The following is a 23,078-nucleotide window of genomic DNA, read 5'->3' on the forward strand; positions in this document are numbered from 1 at the left end:
GGGCCGACCATAATCATTTTTGTCTTTGATCACATCAGTTTCTAAAAGTCGCATCAGACTCACATGCAATCGAATTCTTCCTCTCCTCAGCGGCTTCTTTAATCATATCACAAAAGATGGAATAGTACTTTACTTTATATCATTTGTTCCTTTATAGGTTGGTCCCAAATAGACTTATCTAATAGGCCTATAGATATGGCAAGTGAGTGGTACCAATATATGAGAAAATCCGATAACCATTATATCGGCCTTTTTAAAATATAGCCCAATATTCATGACAATGATCCAAATTCCAAAACATGTTCAACCACATTCTTGGGCCGAAGTCAACCATGAATCTGGTAACAAGCTGTTAGCTGTTAGCTGGAGCGGTTAGCTGGAGCTGTTAGCTGTTAGGAAATAATGCAAAGCTGTTAGATGTTAGGGAATAGTGCAAAGCTGTACAAAAGAATAAAACACGAAAGCTGTACAAAAAAATAACGCAGAACAAATTTTAAAAATTTACTCTGATTGGAAACATCCTAGCAATACACATAATAAATAATATTAAGAATTTAGAAAGAAAAAAAATTACATAGAAATGTACTTTAGTATATAATTACATATGAAAATTAAGATTATATAGAATGGACAATATTTTATTGTTAGAATAATAATATGAATTTACTAGTCCTATAATAAATAAAATTTTTCTTCATTTTGAGCAATATAACATTCCAAAATAATTGTTCGAGAAAAAAACTATTATTTCTAATGATATTTTTTCATAGGCTGTATTATTTATTTTTTCAGAAATCTTTATCCGAACATTCGAGACTTTTTTTTTTGCATTATACATAGTTACAATTATATTTTATAAAGTTTAATTATGCGGTTAATAATACGGTTAACCGTGCGGCTAATCGTACGGTTAAATAACGGTTTTGATACGTTTCCGGTATATTAACGGTTACGGTCAGTATATTTTTTTAACCGTAACTAATCTAGTTTTACGGTGAATGGTTATGGTTTTTAACCGTTTTATACAGTTACGGTTGAAAAACGGTCCAGTTATGATCCAAAATACGGTTACGGTTAGCTTTTGGTCCAGTTACGATCCAAAATACGATTACGGTTACGGACCGTTTCTCAACCGTAACCGTATAAAACGGTTAAAAACCGTAACCGTTAACCGTAAAAAATAATTAGTTACAGTTAAAAAATATATTAACTGTAACCGTTAATTAACGGTAAACATATAAAAACCGTTATTTAACCATATGGTTAACCGCATAGTTAAAACTTTAAAAATATAATTGTAACTCCATATAATGCAAAAACAATTATCGAATGTTCAGATTAAGATTTTCAAAAAAGTAAATGATACCGCATATGAAAAATCTACGTTATAAAAAATGGTCTTTTTCTTAAACAAATATGTTATACTGTTATTTTGCTCGAAATGAAGAAAATTTGGTTTGTAACATACTTTTTGATTTTATGAAAAGTATTATAATAAGTTAGGTAACTCGTAAGATTTCGCCTCCGATATTAACCGTATTGTAGTCATTAAATAACTATAACCGTAATTATCCTTAACCGTATTTAACCGTAACCGTTATAACTGTATTTAAACGTAACCGTTATAACCGTATTTAATCGTAACCGTATTTAACCATAACCGTATTTAACCGTAACCGTTTTAATTTGTTTTTGTTTTTGTCCAAAAAAAACTGTTTATGTTATAGTGTACCGCTTTTCATAAAGTTTTTTATGATTGTTAACTGTCAAAGCTGTACAGCTTTATTTTTGTTCACCAATCAAAGCCAATATCTTACGGTTTATCCCTTTACCCGAAAGCTAACAACGAGAAACAGAACGACAGTCTTTCATCAAGAATGCTCAAGAGCATTATTAGGTCTAAGGACAAATAACCATAACAAACACATCCAAACGACACCAAAACAAATTTGTTTATGAATCAGATGTAACATACAACCAGATGTAAATATTACATTGAAGTCTACATATTCATTACTAATTTCCTTTTTTCTCAGGTTATCAATGAAATATTGGTCTAGCGTAAAATAAACTGAATCCAAAACAAAAATCAAAACAAACCAAACCGAAATTTTCATCAAACAAAAGAAAACCAAACTGGATACCATAACCAAATCAAGTTACAAAAAGTTTTATTTGGTTTTACTTTGTATAAAAAAAAAAAAAAAAACTAAAAACCAAACCAAATCTTAAACCATTTTGCATCTCTAGTGTTCGTTCAATAAGGAGGCTCCAAAGTCCAAACCATTATATTGGAATTTTCCTAAAAAATTTAAGCACAACAGCAAACAGACAGATAAATGGTATATGACCCAGTCCAGCAAGAAGACTCTATTCTAATTCTGAGTTCAATAGGGGTGGACAAATAACCATAACAAACACATCCAAACGACACCCAAACAAATTTGTTTATGAATCAATGGATTTTACTAGTTTATATATAACATACAACCAGATGTAAATATTACATTGCAGTCTACATATTCATTACTAATTTCCTTTTTTCTCAGGTTATCAATGAAATATTGGTCTAGCGTAAAATAAACTGAATCCAAAACAAAAATCAAAACAAACCAAACCGAAATTTTCATCAAACAAAAGAAAACCAAACTGGATACCATAACCAAATCAAGTTACAAAAAGTTTTATTTGGTTTTACTTTGTATAAAAAAAAAAAAAAAAACTAAAAACCAAACCAAATCTTAAACCATTTTGCATCTCTAGTGTTCGTTCAATAAGGAGGCTCCAAAGTCCAAACCATTATATTGGAATTTTCCTAAAAAATTTAAGCACAACAGCAAACAGACAGATAAATGGTATATGACCCAGTCCAGCAAGAAGACTCTATTCTAATTCTGAGTTCAATAGGGGTGGACAAATAACCATAACAAACACATCCAAACGACACCCAAACAAATTTGTTTATGAATCAATGGATTTTACTAGTTTATATATAACATACAACCAGATGTAAATATTACATTGCAGTCTACATATTCATTACTAATTTCCTTTTTTCTCAGGTTATCAATGAAATATTGGTCTAGCGTAAAATAAACTGAATCCAAAACAAAAATCAAAACAAACCAAACCGAAATTTTCATCAAACAAAAGAAAACCAAACTGCATACCATAACCAAATCAAGTTACAAAAAGTTTTATTTGGTTTTAACTTTTTATAAAAAAAAATACTAAAAAACCAAACCAAACCTTAAACCATTTTGCATCTCTAGTGTTCGTTCAATAAGGAGGCTCCAAAGTCCAAACCATTATATTGGAATTTTCCTAAAATATTTAAGCACAACAGCAAACAGACAGATAAATGGTATATGACCCAGTCCAGCAAGAAGATTCTATTCTAATTCGAAGTTAGAGATCAAATATTCCTTAGAAAACGCCAGACAAGTAGAACTTTTCTCAGTCACAAGAGTCAAATAGCACAAGATGCCAAAATCAGAGACAAGATTAACTCAAAAGTAAAAACAGAAGCCAAACAATTAGCATAGGAGGTAGAAGAAATAAAGCTGATACTAAAACCATACCACTTATCCAAAGTTGAACAACATATAAATTCTAGTGAAAACAATGAAATGGGGAAAATATAGCAGTCAAGTGATATTATCCCTACAAACTGACCTAAAACCACATTGAAGTAGCAAATGAGGTTCAAATATCACAAACACAAAGCATAACCAGTTTAAAAGTTTTTGGTCATCTCTAAGCAAGTTTACATTCTCAAATCTGAGTCAAGTCAATCGCAAGACCTAGTAGAAAGCCTCAATCGTCGTCTTCCTCCTCCTGCAAAGCAAAAATCCAAAAGAAACACAAATGTCAAACATCAAAATACATGTACAACGTTCCAAAAACAATAGAGTTAAGTCTCAGTAAAAACCTCTTCGCTTCCTGCTTCGTCCACTTCAGACTTGGATTTGTCAGAGTCATCCTCTTCACCTCTATTGGTTCCACTAGCCTACACAATATTCACACAATAAGACTATTTAGCAACAGCACAAGAAGACCAAAAGAACAATCTCTCTACAAAGTGAAGAGTTTATACCAGTTTCATGTTGTACTGTTGCATAGTCTTAAGATATTCAGTCTTTCTGCTCTCGGCCTTGGCGACGTAAGGCGCTTTATCCTGTAATTACAGATTCAAACAACCACAAAGTTCTGAATACAGATCCACAAAACCACAAATCAAGCATTTCAATGGCTACTAATACTACTTACTTCCTCAGTCATAGACTTCCATCTAGCTCCAGCAGCCTTACCAACCTAATTACACAAACCAATACTAGGTTTCAGATTATAGATCTGAGAAAAATTTCCAGAAATTTCGGAGAAATATACTCACAGTAGCGACGGATTTGTTATTCGGATTCGCTAGGTTAAACTCTTTTCGGAAATCCTCACTAAGATCAACAGAAACCAATTCAAAATTTATAAAAATCGAAAAGCAATTCGAAATTTCAAAATCGAAGGAAGATTCGTGAAATTACAGGAAGACGAAGAAAGCACTTGGAGGTCTCTTAGGTTGATTTGGATCCTTCTTCGTCTTCTTCCCAGGCTTTCTACCTCTGGTTTTGAGTCTAAATAATCGAAAAACGAAGAAATCAGATTTTGAAGATGCGAAAACAAATCTGGATCTCAGAGTCGGCGAAGAAACAAAACCTCTGATCAGTGCTCGTAGCTTCAGCTTTGGATTCGCCGCCTTTCATGTCGAAGTTTCTGCTGCGATTGAAAAAGAAGGAAGAAGAATCGTTAGAGAATCGTTTTGACTCGGACTGAGTTTGGGAGAAACGGTAGGAGCGAGTTTTACCTTTAGGGTTTTTTTTGTTTGTTTGACGAAGAGCGTATGAGTGAGTAGGGTTTTTTTTTTTTTGGGGAGATTTTGATGCGATATTATAATAATAAAATAATAATTGATTTTTTAAAATTAAAAGGAGATTGAAATTTTGCACTGTTGGCGGGATTTTTTTTGTGAAGGAGCCAAAATAATTTGCCACGTGAGAGAGGAAGAGCAACGGACGGAATATTGGATTGTGCATTTGTGCTCTTCGAATCTTGACCGTTCATATGACACGTGTACATGAGCTTGCAGATCTCGCCCTTCATTACATTCATAAAATTCTCCTCTTTCAGCAATAATCTGATTAAGAACTTTGTGTGCCAAAAAAAAAAAAAAAATCTGATTAAGAACTTTATGAGTGTGAAATATCTTTTTTGGAAAAAAAGAAGAATTATATAATTGCGACTTTTATTTCAAAGAATTGGAGGTATTTTTACATATTCAATCCTTCAAAAAAGATATTTTAATTGACCAAAATTTGACTATAACAGATTTTTTCACATCGGTTGTGAAAAATGATTCTTCTGATGATTTTGAATCGGAATTAAAAAATTATAAATGCCTGAAATTGCAATGGAATGGAGGTGGAGAATCATACGATAAGATTAACGTGAGTAACAAGGATTTAGATGGTTACAACAACAATTAACACATGGGTAATGCTTGAATAAATTTTAACTAACCAATCTTATTAAGATAGTTATACGGATCATCATGACCTAATCATTGAGGTATTGCTTAGGTCTTCTTCAGAAGTGATTCAGAATATGCGTACGACTAGTCCCTAGAGCAGACTATTCTTCTTCATCTTCTCCGCTCTCGAAGATCCTTCGTTCATAAGAAAGTATGAAAGGTTCAGTAGAAATAGTAACAAATCCTTTTTTTCTCTTCTGAGGTCAAGGTGGGTTGGGATTTTACTAGTTCAAGAGTTCTTGACCAAAATTTGGCATATTTCCTCTGCTCCTCCTCTTACCAAAGGCGACAGATGGAGTACGCCGATGGCTTCACATGTTTATGGTTTGGTCAGATCTCTACCGTCATCAACCCTACTACCGGAACGTCTACTGTCTACATCTTTGCCAAAGTTCCCTTTTTATTTTCGGCTTGACTTTTATGAGCAAAGTTTCGCATATCTAAATATGCTTTGATAGGAAAAAACTGAGTTACTTGTATGTTTGCATCGCACAAACGTTCTTTTATCTATGAATATATAAAAACATTGATTGAAAAAAAAAGTTTGATAAAAAAAAAAGTTATGCGAATCATCGTTAAAAAGGATAAAAGTAATTTCCAGTCACACCACTATAAACATCAATAAATTAGAAATTTTTTGCGATTGTTGAAGAAATTTTTTTTAGAATCTAAATCAACAAGTGCAGAAAATCTTGCATGTGGAGTAATTGGGTTGCATATGCGGTGATAATGACATTGTTGGTGATTAAAATCTTGATTCTTTTTGTGGCGCAAATATGATTTATAAGATTTTTTCTTAGATTCTAGTCCACATTTTATAAATCTATTTGAAATTTTTTTTTTGTTTATATATCGAAGATTTCTTCCATTCACCTTATTTTCTTTTAAGTTAGAAATTAACTCTTACATATGGTTTTAGAAGTTTATCCATTTCAAAAATTGCAAAACAACCAAAATTCGTTTTAATTCTTAAAGTCTGACAATTTTTATTGAAGAATATTCGCATAAGCGATGGATATCCATCTCATGGTAAGCCATCCGAACATCATCCTGGGAGGAAGATACTTTTCTCACAGCAGCAAGGCGCATATCGAAAATACCTTCATAGACGTCTTTAGCTAATTCTTTTGGCGAGACACTTAAACAATCAAGAATTGTCCTAGACTGATTCTGAGGTTATTCGTTTCAAGGACTTAATTTTTGGAATCGTGGCGACACTTTTATGTTTGCTTAGATATTGCAAAGCACTATCCTCTGTCACGTGGAGAGTGGAGAGAATCCTCCTCTTTCTTTTTTTTTATTCTTCTTGTTTTTTGTTTTGTTTTCAGCTTGACTTTTATGAACAAAGTTTCCACATCTCTGAATATGCAATATTTAGGGATGAAAAGTTCCACCCATTAGGTTTTGAACACCTTTTTACGTAGACACTATTATAGGAAAAAACTGAGTTGTTTTTATGTTTGCGTCTCACAAAGGTTCTTTTACTTATAAATATATAAAAACATTCATTGAAAAAAACATTTGATAAAAAAGTTGTTATACAAGTCATCGTTAATAAAATATTTTATCTAAAAGTAATTTTGAGTCATACCACTTTAAACATTAATAAATTAAGAACTTTTTGCGATTATTGAAAGAAAAAAATTAGAATCTAAATCAACAAGTGCTGAAAATCTTGTATGTGGAGTAATCTACATATACATTTTTACAGGGTTTTTTTGCATAAATTCTTTTGGATCCGGGTTTTATCCGGGATTAACTATATCCGGATCTTGGATAAGGATTTTAAGGAATGTTGTCTTAATTTCAAACTGAGATATATCCTCTAATTACTTCCAAAACAATTCCATAATTACTCTAACAAATGATCGGCTGCGGATACTTAGTATTAATTACTTTGATTTAAAAATTTAAAGATAATATATTGCGAATATTTAGATTTGAAACTTTGGCAAAAATCTCTCCAAAAAATCTGCACGGTTTATTTCTAAAATATCTACTCCGAGATTTCTTCTATCAACTACTTACTCCCAACATTCCTTTTCTAAGATTTCTTCTCTCCATATCTGTAAAAAATCGATTTTACGAAACAAAGTTATTACTCTTCAAATTGTAAATGCTAGCATATTCCTAAATCATAACGATTCCAAAGATTTTATCCCTAATTAGTTGCAGTATATGCTAGGTATGTGTGACCTAATTAATGAGTCTATAAATACTCTAAACCTTAGACGTCTCATAACATCATCATAAACACAAAATTGACAATTTGAAAATTCCATCTTACACACCTTCATTCTCTTAAAATTCCCGCAACCTTTGCATTTCTCCGAGATGCTCGAGGATCCAGAAGAGTTTTTGTTTTTTTCAATTTACTCAAACTGTGCTACTAACAGTTTTTTTGTTGCAAATTTGAATTATTTGACTATCTATTCCATTACACTTTCATATAACCAGAATATTATGTTCTTTTTTGAAGCAAACATGAGAAGGTATGTTTACTAAATTATTCATATAACAAATACTAAGTTATTTTTAAGCAAACATATTCGCCAAGCAAATGAGACAAAGAAAAACAGAGTAGAGTTTATATCTAACTTACAGTCAATAACCGTTTTTTGTTTTCTACTTTACTCAAACTGTACTATTCTCAGGTTTTTGCAGTTATACTTTTTCAATTTATCTAATAAATTTTACTTTCATTTAAGCATGAATTATTTTATCTACACACCATTAGTATAAACTGATGGAGTAAAAGTTTATTTAGTAACTTACCTGCTGCATGTAATATAATTTGTTGAGACAAAGTTGTAGCTCCATTATGACCTTACTTGACTTTAGTTTTACCTGCAAAACTAATGTTTTAGATTCAAATAAAACAGTAGGTTTAAACATTGATATGTATAAATAACCAGACGTTTACTCTTTACATGCTTTATTTGTTTGATTATGTTAGTTATTTATGGAATTAGCTAGCTGATATAAACTAAACACATAGTGACGATTTTGAGTTATTTGACACTTTGACAAGTATAATTTGATATGAAACCATATTTGTTTCTTTTGTTACTACTAATAATTCATATCAATTTGATGACGTCTTACTGCAACTTCTAGAGTTGTTTCATATAATTTAATCTCACCTGCAAAGGAATACATTCTTCATTTACTCCCACGATGTAACCTAATTGATGCAATACATATCTATTTCCATTTCTCACTGTTTTCACTATCAATTTTCGGACTATAATGTTTTTTATTCGATTATTACAGTAGCAGGAACTATGAAAATCTCTTACCTTTGAATCGAGACAAAAAATTTCAATGGGATCTGATTTGTTGTTCTCGGGTTTCCATGGGTTGATTGGATCTTCGGTTTACCATAGATTTTCTTCGATTGAATATTTGCTTATCATTTTGGCATCGACTCTTCGAATCAAAACCACATCCCGTCGTTGGATTATACATCGGAGCTCTTCGAAGTTAGGTTCCGATCTTGACTTATCGAACATGGTCTTTTTCATTACGGATCCGTAATCGACAAAGAAATTTGAAGATTGTTGATGAGAATCGTAAGAGATCCTTTTTTACATCAATCGTAAGAGAAGAAGAAGATGAAATGGGATTTTTGTTTTGAGAAGGAAAGTTAATTGGTTTCTTTTTCTCAGGTCTTTTTTTTTTTTTACTCACAAGTGTAACATATTATATTGAACATTCCAAAGATGAGGTCCAACTGAGAGCCCACCAAAAAGGATAATACATCCGAAAATAAACATTAATAAAAACATAAACTTTTACGATTTCGACGATTTATTATGTAGAGTAATTTGTGTAAATTTTCTTTTGTCTTTTCCTTTCTTTTTTTTTAGTAATTGACACATATGTAATGAAACAAATTGTAAAAATCTATAAAATAAATCATATAACCAAAACTTCATTACAAAAACTAATATATTTACAATTCTAGATATTTTTGTCCAAATAAAACTAAACATACAGTTTTATATATTGCTTAATTCAATATTCAAATAGTAATGAAATATCTATTTTCAATTACAAAAAATTATAAACTTCAATTTCTGTATTATTATAAATCTATAAATAAAACACAATTCAAATTTACAAACGCCATCAAACGTTAATTATTTCAAATATACTTTTTCATAACTATATATTTAAAAATAAATCTTAGAACATCCTTATCGTAAACGATATAGTATTTACTATAAGTATCCTTAAAAACATACATTATTTTCATATATATATAAATATATTAATTCAATTATTTTACTTTACGATTTTTATAAAATAACTTAACCCGCGGTGTACCGCGGGTCAATTTCTAGTTGGGTTGTATATGCGGTGACAATGACATTGTTGGTGATTAAATCTTGATGTTTTTTGTGGTGCAACAATATGATTTATAAACTCTCTCTTAGATTCTACATGTTTAATAAATTTTTTATTTTTATTTTTTTTGTTTATATATCGGAGATTTCTCCCATTCACTTTATTTTCTTTTGAATTAGGAATTAACTCTTACATATGTTTTTAAAAGTTTATCCATTTCAAAAATTGCAAAGCAATTTTGCTTCTTAAATCTTGGAGTGTACTCATTCATTCATTTTTTTTTTTAATTTCTATTGGCTTATCATATCACCAAAGGTAACACTTTAAAGTATTTTGAAACTAAATATGAATCCGGTTAAAAATTAAAACTAGAAACGTACAAATCAGTTAATATGTAAGTCAGATCCCAAACAAAATCCAAACCAAAGCCCATTGCGAATGCAATGCACCATGCTTTCTAATAAAACCCAAATAGGTAAACCAGAACCGGGTTTTATCGGGTCAATTAGATTTAACCGGTACCGGTTATTTATATTATTCCCCTGTAAAATATTCCCCTCCCCTCTCTTCTCTTCTCTCTGCCTTTCTCTTTCAAAGTCAGAGCTCTTGAACGGATAATCTCGCTCGCGCCGACAACTTTTTGTTGAGAAGATATTTCATCTGTTTCCGATCCAAATAGTGGCGAGCTTTGATTTCGAAATCTCCCTTTTTGCTTCTTCAATTCGATTTCCTTTGCAAGCTAAGAGCTTGATCTCGCTATCTCTCAGGTAAGAGGATCGAGCTATACAAACAGTTAACACCATGTTTTACTAATTTTGTTGGATATACTTGCTTTGGATTTTCAAGTGTTCTCGCGTTTCTGGGTATTGTTAAGATTGGAGTTTTTGTTTCTTATTCTCTGAATCTGTTGATTGATTCGTTTGATCCATTAATCTTTGTTTCGAAATTCAAAAGCATGCGAATTTTCAGATTGTTTTTTTTTTTCTTGTGTGGATTTTGTTTCCGTAATCGGGTTCGAGGCTAAAACCCTGACTTGGTTAGGTTCCAAGTGAGAGTTTTTTAGTTTTCTATTTGAGGGATATTTTAACTAACTCCATGAGTTCATGCCACTGTTTGCAACCAACACTCTGTTTGTTGGTGACATCAGCTTCTTAGTAAATATAGAATTTGTTATAGAACTTTGGACGGATATGTTGAACATTAGTATGAATAAAGGGGAAGCATTTATTATGTCTTGTGAAATGAGTTGTTCAAAGAGCATCTTGGTTTGGCATCATTGTTGCTGATTTGATAGATATGGATCGTAGAAGATGATACATATGTACTTGTGTAGAACGAATTTGTTCATTATGAAATGATGGAATAGGTTGTCGTGTGTGCTGTTGATATTTCTTGTTTTCACCTTATACTGACAAGACCTTTGAATGTTTTGCATTCCCTTAGAGACAGCTGAGAGCTGAGGATACTGGAAGGAATCTCCTATGGCTGAACTTCCAGGTCAAATAAGACGTATGAGCGGTGGAATTAGTCAATTGATAGAGCAGATATATGGGTTTTCGAGAAGATGTTTGTTTCGGGTCATATCTATGGGTCCTATACCTAGTCATCTCGCCTTTATCATGGATGGAAATAGGAGATATGCAAAAAAGCACAGTCTAGAAGATGGGTCTGGTCATCAAGCAGGGTTTTCTGCGCTTATGTCGATGCTGCAGTACTGCTATGAGCTGGGTATCAAGTATGTAACGATATACGCATTTAGCATAGATAATTTTAGAAGAAAACCTGAGGAGGTTCAGTCTCTAATGGATTTAATGCTGGAAAAGATAAAGTCTTTGCTTGAGAAAGAGAGTATTGTGCATCAGTATGGGATTCGGGTCTATTTTATCGGTAATTTGGCGCTGCTAAATGACCAAGTGAGAGCTGCTGCAGAAAAAGTCATGAAGGCCACAGCTAAGAATAGTCGGGTAGTGCTTCTCATCTGCATTGCCTATAACTCGACAGATGAGATCGTACAAGCTGTCAAGAAATCTTGTATTAACACGTCAGACAATATTGAAGCATCTGGTAATTATAAACACGAGGATAGAGATAGTGATATAGAAGGAACAGATATGGAGAACCAGGAGAAGAGGATACAGTTGGTGGATATTGAGGAGAATATGCGGATGAGCGTGGCTCCGGATCCTGATATACTCGTCAGGAGTTCAGGAGAGACAAGGCTGAGCAATTTTCTTTTATGGCAAACAGGTAATACCCAGCTCTTCTCTCCGGCTGCTCTGTGGCCTGAGATTGGTCTGAAGCATCTGCTCTGGGCTGTATTGAACTTCCAAAGAAATCATTCATACTTGGAGAAGAGGAAGAAACAATTGTGATTGTCCTGAAGTGAAGGATATACAAAAGCTCTCTTTTCTTTTTGGCTTTGTAATGTGATGTGATGCTCTTGTGGATACTATCGAAAGTAAACGATTACATAGAACAAGCAATGTATTTTACACACGAACTCATTTGAGTTTTTCTTTATGAACCCTTAACCAAAAGTCCTCCCTAAAGACATCTTACTTCCTGTTCTGTTCTTGTAAGATCCAGACTCTTTAAGATTTGTGTTTCACGAGTGTTTTCTCAAACCAAAATTAGATCTAAACCAATAAATTTAGATCTAAACCAATAAATTTAGATCGTTAATGGTTCAGATTGATTGCATATTGATATACAATGGAATTTCGGTTTAGCAATATTAAAACCCGAAAAACCGGGATTGGTACCTAAACCGTACCGGGCATGAACTCTGGTTCGGTAGGTTAGAGTACACACACTTGTGACTAAACTTGCAATTGAAAACCTAAAAAGTCGCGACTCTGCTCTCTGCAAAAATGGTTCTACTTTTGGCTTAAAGAGCCATGTTTTCGAGTCTTTGCCATGGCGGGTTTCATTAGGCGCAACGGAAACGTATTCTTTCGTTCTCAAACCCTATCCGCTTTCTACTCCAAGGTGGGTTATTTCTTCTCTTCGGATTCTCTCGTTTTGTTTGTTAATCTCTCTGCGGCAATTAGTCGAACCCTTCATCTGCGGGTTTATTCTGGCCTCTAGTTGCAGAGAAGTAACTGCACGCTTGCTGAGGGAGTCATGGAGAAGTGTTCTAGCATTCGTTCAGTTATTGATGAAGATATAAATTCAGGTGCTTTTGTGTTTTTGTGATACTGGTTCAGACTTAATTACATGTTCTAAGTTAAAGGTTGTTCCTTTTTTGTTTCGATTTTAACAGTTGATACATCGAAGTGGAAGAAGGTACGAGCAAGTGATGCTGGAATTAGAAATTCAATGATCCCTGAATCCTCTATGAATGTCTTGAGACTCCTTAGACGTCAAGGTTTGTGTTTTGTATGTTTTAGGTGAACTGTTAGCATTGATGTAGAAGATTAAGAAGACGCTGAACTGTTTGATCATTGTCGTAGGTTTCGATGCATACCTTGTTGGTGGATGTGTAAGGGATTTGATACTGCATAGAGTGCCAAAAGACTATGATGTGATCACTACAGCTAATCTTAAGCAGGTTTAGTGGATTGATTGTCTGATTATGTTACCTTGTTCAAGACCTTATGTTTTGATTATTGCTTCACGCATTTCGTTTGTTTATAGATCCGACGGCTGTTTCATCGTGCTCAGGTTATTGGGAAACGGTTTCCTATTTGTCATGTGTGGATGGGAGGTTCGATAATTGAGGTCAGTTTTTTGGCCTTTACATTGGTTTTTTTTCCGAATTTTAGAGTTGTGTTATTTGTCTTCTGTTTTAGGCTTCTGTATGGTTTGGGTATTTCCTGACACTCCTCTTATAGGTGTCCAGTTTTGATACCGTGGCACACAGTGACAGTGAGCATGAAGATGATTTGGAGAAGTCTAAAGAGAAATCTGGTGTTTCACTGGATACCGAGGCAAACAAAAATAACAGCCTCTTCACAATGTATTCTGGTTGGGATGTAAAAGACTGTAATCGTTGGAGGAATAGCTTGCAGCGGGATTTCACAATTAACAGGTGGAGTTTCTGAAACATTTGCTTGTACCGAAAGGGACTATTTTTTGTTTTGGCTGCATCATACACAATTACACACCCACTTACTTGTGGTATTAAATCTTGGTGCAGTTTGTTCTATAATCCCTTTGAGTTAAAAATTTATGACTATGCCAATGGAATGGAAGACTTGACGGATCTTAAGGTGACTAACTTAGCTTACTTTTTCTGGACATATCTATAGTATCTCTTATGTTATTAACCATTGTTCGCTAATAAAAATGCAGCTTCGTACACTTGTCCCTGCACATTTGTCATTCAAGGAAGATTGTGGTATACCTTATTTATTCTCCTCACGGCCTTGTATCTAGACAAGGTACTTTATGTAGTTTAAAGTCCTAACCATTGTGTCATGGTTTTCTTTAAATACAGCTAGAATTCTTAGGGGGTTAAGAATTGCAGCACGATTGGGTCTATCATTGTCAAAGGATATTGAGACTGCAATACCTGAATTTGTATCTTCCGTTGCAAATTTGGACCAGGTACTTTGACTGCTTGAACATGGATGCTTGAATCACTTCCTTTATGTTAAATAATATTTGTCCATGGTCTCAGCTATTAAAATCATGCTATGTCTTTGCTCAGTTTAGATTAATCATGGAAATGAATTATATGCTTGCGTATGGAGCTGCTGCGCCTTCCATCCTTCTTCTCATGAAGTTCAAACTACTTCACGTGTTACTTCCTTTTCAGGTATACCCATTTGCTTACTCGTCAATCTTCAACTCTCTCTCTCTTTCTTTTTAACACTCTTAACTTGGATGAATTTGAATTTCAGGCAGCTTACCTGGATCAAGCTAGTGAAACATCTCTATCAAGTTCCTTGATGCTAGTGGTACGTGATATCTTCTTGCAAGGACATTTTCTGGTGAACCCATTTTGACATTTCTGAGTTTGGTTTATATGGTTTCTTCAGAGATTATTCTCCAATATGGATAAATTGGTTTCCTGCGATCAACCTGCTGACCCCAAACTATGGTGCGTTATTTTCTTTATATCAATAGGAATATGAATCTTCTCTTCAATAAGCTCTGGTTAATGTCCTGATTTGTTTTACTCAGGATTGCAGTGTTGGCCTTTCACATTGCACTAGTGCGTAACCCCCAGGAGGCTATTGTGGTGCGTGCTTTCGCCGCTTTGCTCTACCATAGAAACTGGAGCAAAGCTGTCAAATTTGCTAGAGAACATGAAACTTCAGTAGTCGGATACGCTCCTGAGGTATCTAAATTTTCGAGAAAGAGATCTGATGAAGATCTTGCAGAAGCAGTTTCAGAATTCACATGTCTTTTAAAAGATACTCAATACGTTCTGACTGATATAGAGGCTCTCCGCGAAGCCCTATACCTATACCCGGATTTCAAATTCTCTGGTCTGGTAAGTACAAACAAAGTGCATTTTACTATTCAGTTTGAGTATAAAGATTTATTGTGTTAAGACATATATTCGCAGTTCAAGTTTCCTATTCTATGTTTGGTCTTGTGCTCAGATTCAAACTAGCCCAGATATTTGCTTAACGTTTTCTTAATCTAGCAGTTAACATTATAATTGATTTATCTGGCTTTTTAGGTGTTTATACCGAAGAGAAAGGGGAGAGATGTAGCAGAAGGGTTGGCGAGATTAAGTGATGTTGAATCATACGAAAGCAAAAAGGAGGGATTCTCTATTGATTATCTCTTACTTGGGAAGGGAAATCCATGCGAAGTAAGATTTGTTCTTGGCAAAATCATTCTGGACACCATCACAGAAGGTATCGTCATTGAACCTCTAAACTCTGTCAAGAAGAAGCAGAGCACCAGTAATCAAATTGTTTCAGCGGCTTGCTTGGAGAAGAAGGATGAGTTGTTCGTTACTAAATCGTCAAAGGAGGAGAACAACAATCACACTCCAGTCTATGACTCAAATGCATCATCTGTTCTGAAGATTTTGAAGAGGACGAGAAAAGAGAGTGAACAGAAGATCGACCAAGAGACCGAGGTATGTCCAAGAACCCTCTCTGGTCCAGCAAAGAATCAAGATCAGTCTGTAGTTCAAAAGCTGAAAAGACGGCGTAGCAAAGAAGCACAAGTCTCAGAGCCGCCTAAGCAAAAGACTTCAAAGAGGTCGAGATCAGATGACCAAGAGGCGGTTGAAAGTATCTCTGTTCCAGCAAAGAATCAGCATCAGAGTAACAAGCATGATACAAATGCACCGATCTGCGAGCTGCCTAAGCAAAAGACTTCAAAGAACCGTTCGAAGGAGACACAAAAAGTGAAACACAACGACTTGCCTATGAAGGAGATTCAAGAAGCAAAACACGGCTTGGTGTCTGATAAATCTATGAGTGATCTTCTAAAAGTTCTTGAGAAATCAAGTCAGCAAGTGTCTAGCAAAGAGAAGAGCGACTCCTTATCATCACAGAAGACGAAGAGACCGAGAAATCTCTCAAGCCTCTTTAGGTGAAATGGTTACCCTACTGGTTGGTGTTTGGGGGCCTAAAGCCAAGATGGAGACCTTCTTAATGAATCAGAAGATCTCCCTTCAGTCACGGTCTCACTTCACAATTTTTAGGTACGACATGTAGTGGTAGTAACTTGAACCAATTTATTTCATTTTGTTTTTTATTTGGTCACTAGTAGAGAGAAATTTTGGCCCTGAGTAAATTATATATTTATTTGTGTCTTTGTTTCATTTAGATTCACATAGTTTTCTTCGTTTCTATAGAGATGACATTAGTTTGTTTCTTTATCGGAAGCCAGAACCATTATTCCAAAAGTCCTTCACATATAACAAATATCGTATGAAATGATTCGTAACACAGTATCCATGTACCCATTCCTGTTGATTTTCTTGCTTATCCCATTATATCTTAAAAACAGCTTTGATCGACATCTTATGATGATATAAATGTAGAGAACGATCGTTATTGAACAAGATTTTATTCTCTAGGAGTAAAAAATAAAAGTAGACACCAAATAAGAAAAAGGAAAAAAGTGAAAGATCGTGACTCGTGGGTGGCTAAGGGAATACAAAAAAAGGAATTTCACCATATTTATTGAAAAGCAGTTTATGCATCTCATGTTGACAAAACACTTCAATATTGCTCCGTTGAGCATCAATCTCAATACAACTATTCCATCTGTAGAGTTAAAAAGTGAGCTTAGCTTACCCGATCCTCGGTCTAAGTATTCAGTTCAATTCGATATAAACGAAGTCATTCACTGTGACGGAGTCTTGTTATGCTACTCCCAGGATGACAAATCTATAACCTGGGTTTGGAACCCATTAACTGGTGAAAAAAGGTGGATCGATACCAGCAATCCTCGCCACGGATGCCGCTTCTTCCATATCGGATACAGCCGCCAAGGAGACAGCAGCAATAATAATAAGAGCTACAAAGTCTTGAGCTGTTATCGTAAAATCAACGTTTTCGAAATGTATGATTTTAACTCTGGTACATGGAGGAGTCTTGGTGATATATCTCCAGGTTGGTGCTTGCTATACTCTGAAGTGTCTGTGTCTTTGAAGGGAAATACTTACATGTTAGCTATAGATAAAACAAAAACGCCCTTAAATGTCGTATCCGTGCTCAAGATTGATTATTCAACAGAGAAATCTGTAGCTGTGCCTCTTCCCTATCAGTGTAGGACATTTGAAACTTCATGTATTTCCGTTGTTAGAGAAGCGAAGCTTTCCGTGTTATTACAGCGAGATAAAAGATCCAAGACTGAGATATGGGTGTCAACTAAGATTGATGAGACCACCGCCAAAGCGGTGGTGGTGTCATGGAGCAAGGTCTTTGCATTGGATTTGAGCCCTGATCTTGAAATTCCTCATGAGGGAAGTTTCTTGCTACATGAGGAGAAGAAAGTCTTGGTGTATTGTGACACATTGATTGATGTTGAAGATGAAGGCGATACCAAAAACATTATATACTTTGTGGGTGAGGATAATATAGTCACAACAGTGGATTTTGGAGTTGATAAAGTGCAAGTATGTTGGCACGCTATTCTTAATTATGTTCCAAGTTTGAACAAAATCAAGCGAGCTCAAGGCAAAAGGAAAAGGGGTGACTAAAAGCTCTACATAATTTATCTAATAATGTTTTAAAGAAGAGCATTGTGTTTCAAAATTTCAAGCTTATTTTAATTCAGTGACAAAAGTGATTCATAAAACATGTACAGAGCTATCTACTTGTCTCTTCTCTGAGTTGTACTACTAGAAATAAATCATCACCCACTCGCCCTCAAAATCTAACACTAAGCCAAGCATGATGTTGCAAATATACTAATTACCGTGCATTTGCAACATCATGTAATCTATATAGCTTAACCTCTGTATGTCTGCTGCCACATTTGCCCCTTATAAACAATATTATCTATTTCCTCTGTTTCTGTTGTGTGGAAAGTGTAAGGCAGTTTAAGTATGTAAAAATTAAGATGCAGATCAAATTACTGTGAAATCAGATAATAAGAAGAGAGTTTGTTAACTGTACCATAAATATATAATTTAAAGCTGAGATAAATTTTATTAAAAAAATAGATATGTAGACAATTTTAGTGAAGTTCATGTAGGTTATTTGAATATTTTGATTGTTCAGGTTGAAATAAGCATTTTAACTTTGTTTGTATATGAAAGGCACGATCGAAAAAGTTCAGGTTGAAATAGGCCATTTTCCCGCTTTACGTGTATTTAACTCTGAACCAGACCAAAATGGCAAAATGTTTCAAAAAGTTTGCATTTATTTGTAAAAACATTTATTTTTCTTTTGAATATAATTTAACATTAAATTCAAAAAAACAAGAGACAAGTCACATTCCTATACTTAGCCAAAAAATCAACTTTATTAATAACTTAGCTTACATTGTTGCCATACATAAACTCAAACACATAGGTAAAATATGTCGAATCTATTATAAAAAGAACTGTCCTTCACGGTCCAAAAAAATTATCTAAAGCTTATTCCTCTCCGGTATTGTCTAAACTTTCGATGTCGGATGTCCAAACACAAAGCCATGAACAAAAATCCTTCTCAAACAACTTGTAGTATATGGAACCCGGGCAACGGTGGTCACACTTAGAGGTGTCCGAGGGGCCGGCCCGCATCCATCTGGGCCGGCCCGCGATGGCCATTTAAGTTTGTGAAACCGCGACGGGCCGGCCCGCTAGGACCGCGGACAAAAATGATATGTCCAGGCCCGCCCCACTAAGCCCAACAGGTTAGCGGGCCGGCCCGCGGGCTTAGTTTTAATATTTTTAAAATAATTAAAAAATAAAATTAATAATTAAAATTTGAAATTAACAATTTTTAAATGAAAAAAAACTTTTAATATTAATTTTTTTGTAAATCTTATAATTCTATACATTAAATTTCGTTATATGTTCATATATTTTACATATATATTTTCAGAATTATGTAAAAGTATTTATTTATTTATATTAATTAATTATTTTTATTAAATATTTGTCGTCCGCGGGCCGGTCCGCAAATCCGCGGACAAAACCCGCAATCCGCCTGAACTTGTCCGCGAGGCCGAGTGTGACTACTGTTGCCAAGAATTTTCATGGATACAGAGTCGAAATAGAACGTGTAACCTGACTTGATATAAATGGAAGATCCGAATATACACTCAAGGTGGATAGTGATACAACATTTGTTGCATGAGTAGAACCATTCTCTTGAATTCAATTCTGTCTCGCATACTTCACACTAATATGCTTTCTCTGCATCTTCTCCATAGCATAGCGAGAGAAGATGTGCATCATATTTGTAATATAACTCATATGGAATTGTAGCATGAGCAAATAGTACCAAGTGTCGTTAGCTCAACTAGTAAAAATCCTAGGCGAAGCTTAGAGGTCGCCGGCTCGAGTGACGGTTGGGACGAAACTAATATTACATGCTGTGGTTTCGGACCTGGGGGGGATTACGGGCTTTGGCTCAGAACCTCCAGGTATATTCAAAAAAAAAAAAAAAAGAAAAAAAAAAGAGCAAATAGTACATTGCATATAATACTCATCCCGAACACTATCTTTGCAACCATCACAAGAAATGTTACCTTTTCTAGAATAGGATGTGGAGATGAATAAAGGATGTTCATGACTTTTGTGGGTGAAACAATCAGGAACTAAAATGCATCGAAAATCTATCTGAATCGTTATCTCATCGTCGCAATCAGTTTTTGAGCATTTGTACCTAAACCAGTGGACTCACGGGCGCAAGTTGAACAACTTGTGGAACTGTAATCGAGTATAGGAGAAGGGTCTAGAGCAAGAGGATGCTTAATTATGCAATGCATGAGCCACTTTTCGAGGAAGACCAGCACATACCTCAGGAAGAGAGAAGTCACATTGCATACAGTTGTAGAAATTATAAGAGTCGATACGAAGGATGCATGTTTGACATTGTTTCTTTACGTCTTGAACACTATCATACTTCTCAAGCTTTAGATGATGTTCATGACAAAAATATTTTATCATATTATCACCCACAATCTTGAATGGCGCAATATCTTCCGTTTCATCGGGTTCTTCTGGTTCCCATTCGAGTTCTCTTCCGTCCCAAACATGCCTATGTGTTGCGCATTTGGAGTGGGCAACATAAGAGCAACCTTCATGATCGCAAGAATATTGGCCATATTTAATGTCGACCGTCTCGTAGCAAACTCGACAAAATAGAGTTGTGGGTGGAAGGAAAGGAGTGTGAGAGAGGCGATGTGGGTGACGCGTGATTTTTATTACACGCGGTAAGTCGATACAACTCTCATGAACCACATAGTTGCATTGGAAACAAGCATAACTTGGTTCCAACAAACTAACCAGCCCACAAGCTTCACATGGAATTAGGAGTGGCCAAGGAAATAAAAAGAGGGAATGATGGTGGCTTTTCGGATTTGTAATAGTAAGAGTTGGAAAATTTTGGGAGCAAGAGAGATCCAAACAAAAGTTACAGATAGAACAACGATAGAATTGTGATCCATCTCTCAAATCATCTCCACACCAGTTACATTTTTGAATATGTAACCATATTCGGTTTGGTTAGATATGATCTCTATTTCAGTGATTTGAGTGGTGAGGGTGAGAGGATGTTGAAGGTGATAAGGGTGTGTGAACTTCCTCGGATACACGTGACAAATATCGTGGAACTCAACATCACAAGTGGTGCAGGAGTAATGGAAAGTAGAACATGGTGAGGGTTCTTCTTTGTCGCACGCGAAGCAACCCAATGGAGGGATTCTTCCGGCTCTACGGGAGAGGGTGTGAGGGCGAGTTGGATGAGACAAACGACATATTGGCTCTTCTTCATTAGCAGCCATTTTTTTACAGTTTTGGTTATGATCCATTATGTTTGTCTAATACATATATCCTCCAACCTCTCCCATCATGTGGAGATGACTTGACTAATGTGAACACAAGTTAAATTATTATGACTAAATAATGTAGATCCAATACACAAATTATACTACTCCCTCCGTTCTTTAATAATTGATGTTTTAAGCTTCTAATTTTGTTTTTAAATAGATGATGTTTTCAGTTTTCAATACAAAATTAATTACATTTTTATTGGTTTTGACGATTTATATTCTGTAGATTTTTTTTTTTATTGGTTGATTAGATAATAAATGATGTTTTAGTTTAGAAATAAACAAAAATTAAATGATTTCTTAATCGATGTGCATTCTCCTAAAACATCACTTATAAAAGAACGGAGGGAATATTAGAAATGACACAAGATTAAATTTATATAAAACGTAATTAAAAAATTGACCCATGATCTGTCTCTCCCGTCCAGACTGTCCATATCTCAAACAATAGTGATAACATATGTGACAACGATTAGCAAGAATTTCTTTTGGCTAACAAATTAAATAATACCAAGTGTTTATTTAATTAAAAGAAGGATACGTAAGAGTTACAGGGTGTTTTGATCTTACTTTCAGACATTAATAGAGAAAGAAAATGAAAAGTCTTTGTTTATTGAAAGCATGGATTTGTGAGCAATTGATAACTTGTCACGGAAACCAAGGCCAGGGTGGTTTGGTCCCTTTCACTTTGCGACCATTGACTTTTAGTAGAGTGGGTTGGGCTAACAAAATTTATGTTTGTTTTGTAATAGTTGATCAGATTTCATAACTTCATTCAACAATGAATTCATATTTGTTTCATCATCGCTGATTTGGTGACAATTCGTTGAACCAACAACAACAAAATAAATATTATTTTTGATCTCGTAGTTAGTAACACTGAAACAAACAATCAAAGGGATTATTACGGATTTTGCCCTTTTTTATAATGGCATTTATGGATTTTGTCATTTTTTGAATAATTTATGGATTTTGTCCTTTTTTAACACTTAAAAATATACGTATTTATGATTTTTTTTTGCAAAAATACGTATATTATACCAAATACTAAACCCTAAGAACAACTGGAACCGACTAAACCCAAACATAACGAATGAAACGCATGTTAAATCATATTTTTGGAGCCTAAAAAAGGGCAAAATCTATAAATTATTCAAAAAAGGGCAAAATCCATAAATGCCATTATAAAAAATGGCAAAATCCGTAATTAATTCAACAATCAAATGTGTTTCCCGTTGTTGTTGCTCACTGTTGTCATCCATCACTAACTTCAGCAACAAGGATACAACCAGTGTTCATCTTTAAACGATAAGGTTTACGATTCTTGTAACTCATTTTTTCAAATTCTTGACTATCATAATTTAGTGTTTGATCATCAGTTTTTATTATTTTCGTTTTGCAGGAAAATTATTGTCAATATATGTAGTATAAAAAATCTAGCTTCTGGATTGACGGTTTGGATCGGTTTATCCACATTATATATCACCACATCCACATTATACAAATCTGAACAATAATATCCAAAAGACACATATCATTGGGAAGAAAAACTTTGTAGACTTAGTAGTCGAACTGAGATTGACCCATATAACCAGCCTAACCGATGAACTAAATTCAAATGACCAATTCAGCTAGGTTAGTCCATTTCTTTTGAACAAAACAAACAATGATATGGTCCCCTCTTACGCGCAGAGCCGGCCCTAGCCACAAGCTAGGGAGGCATGTGCTTGTGGCCCCAGAT

General features: G+C 34.4%; 4 protein-coding genes and 1 pseudogene across 5 annotated transcripts; 3 read left to right on the top strand and 2 right to left on the bottom strand.

Annotated features, from left to right (window-relative positions):
* Nucleotides 1-3,549: 3,549 nt before the first annotated feature.
* Nucleotides 3,550-5,012, bottom strand: LOC9322187 (high mobility group B protein 4). 2 transcript variants are annotated; one of them, XM_021031628.1, is made up of 8 exons: nucleotides 4,859-5,012; nucleotides 4,711-4,767; nucleotides 4,539-4,628; nucleotides 4,394-4,451; nucleotides 4,270-4,314; nucleotides 4,097-4,177; nucleotides 3,932-4,009; nucleotides 3,550-3,837 (listed from the first exon to the last, which is right to left on the bottom strand). In XM_021031628.1, exons 2-8 carry the CDS (start codon nucleotides 4,755-4,757, stop codon nucleotides 3,817-3,819), a joined length of 420 nt encoding a protein of 139 aa, XP_020887287.1. In that variant the 5' UTR covers nucleotides 4,758-4,767; nucleotides 4,859-5,012; the 3' UTR covers nucleotides 3,550-3,816. The 2 variants fall into 2 exon arrangements, with proteins under 2 accessions (XP_020887287.1, XP_020887286.1); XM_021031627.1 differs by having other exon boundaries at nucleotides 4,711-4,770; nucleotides 4,859-4,934.
* A 5,388-nt stretch (nucleotides 5,013-10,400) lies between these two features.
* Nucleotides 10,401-12,480, top strand: LOC9322188 (dehydrodolichyl diphosphate synthase 6). The gene is made up of 2 exons (XM_021031626.1): nucleotides 10,401-10,698; nucleotides 11,375-12,480. The coding sequence occupies exon 2, from the start codon at nucleotides 11,413-11,415 to the stop codon at nucleotides 12,301-12,303; it is 891 nt and encodes a 296-aa protein (XP_020887285.1). The 5' UTR covers nucleotides 10,401-10,698; nucleotides 11,375-11,412; the 3' UTR covers nucleotides 12,304-12,480.
* A 214-nt stretch (nucleotides 12,481-12,694) lies between these two features.
* LOC9320135 lies at nucleotides 12,695-16,717 on the top strand. The gene is made up of 14 exons (XM_002884023.2): nucleotides 12,695-12,919; nucleotides 13,019-13,106; nucleotides 13,194-13,298; nucleotides 13,384-13,481; nucleotides 13,568-13,651; nucleotides 13,765-13,961; nucleotides 14,070-14,142; nucleotides 14,225-14,270; nucleotides 14,370-14,479; nucleotides 14,583-14,690; nucleotides 14,776-14,832; nucleotides 14,914-14,975; nucleotides 15,059-15,371; nucleotides 15,564-16,717. The coding sequence occupies exons 1-14, from the start codon at nucleotides 12,848-12,850 to the stop codon at nucleotides 16,434-16,436; spliced, it is 2,286 nt and encodes a 761-aa protein (XP_002884069.1). The 5' UTR covers nucleotides 12,695-12,847; the 3' UTR covers nucleotides 16,437-16,717.
* On the top strand, nucleotides 16,438-18,121 carry LOC9320136 (F-box protein ETP2). Its single transcript, XM_002884024.2, has 2 exons — nucleotides 16,438-16,452; nucleotides 17,040-18,121. The coding sequence occupies exons 1-2, from the start codon at nucleotides 16,438-16,440 to the stop codon at nucleotides 18,048-18,050; spliced, it is 1,026 nt and encodes a 341-aa protein (XP_002884070.2). The 3' UTR covers nucleotides 18,051-18,121.
* Nucleotides 18,122-18,873: 752 nt separating this feature from the next.
* On the bottom strand, nucleotides 18,874-21,289 carry LOC9320137 (annotated as a pseudogene).
* Between the last annotated feature and the right edge of the window lie 1,789 nt (nucleotides 21,290-23,078).

The sequence above is a fragment of the Arabidopsis lyrata genome, assembly GCF_000004255.2.
Source record: "Arabidopsis lyrata subsp. lyrata unplaced genomic scaffold ARALYscaffold_3, whole genome shotgun sequence".
NCBI classification, from domain to species: Eukaryota; Viridiplantae; Streptophyta; class Magnoliopsida; order Brassicales; family Brassicaceae; genus Arabidopsis; species Arabidopsis lyrata.

Bases quoted from the DNA above. Each gene is read 5' to 3' on its own strand.
- LOC9320135 (XM_002884023.2), top strand. From the start codon at position 12,848: ATGGCGGGTTTCATTAGGCGCAACGGAAACGTATTCTTTCGTTCTCAA. The intron at 12,920-13,018 runs GTGGGTTATTTC...TCTGGCCTCTAG, and splicing joins TATCCGCTTTCTACTCCAAG to TTGCAGAGAAGTAACTGCAC. The intron at 14,833-14,913 runs GTACGTGATATC...TGGTTTCTTCAG, and splicing joins CAAGTTCCTTGATGCTAGTG to AGATTATTCTCCAATATGGA.
- LOC9322187 (XM_021031628.1), bottom strand. From the start codon at position 4,757: ATGAAAGGCGGCGAATCCAAAGCTGAAGCTACGAGCACTGATCAGAG. The intron at 4,629-4,710 runs GTTTTGTTTCTT...TCGATTATTTAG, and splicing joins GCTACGAGCACTGATCAGAG to ACTCAAAACCAGAGGTAGAA. The intron at 4,452-4,538 runs GTAATTTCACGA...TGTTGATCTTAG, and splicing joins AGTGCTTTCTTCGTCTTCCT to TGAGGATTTCCGAAAAGAGT.
- LOC9322188 (XM_021031626.1), top strand. From the start codon at position 11,413: ATGGCTGAACTTCCAGGTCAAATAAGACGTATGAGCGGTGGAATTAGT.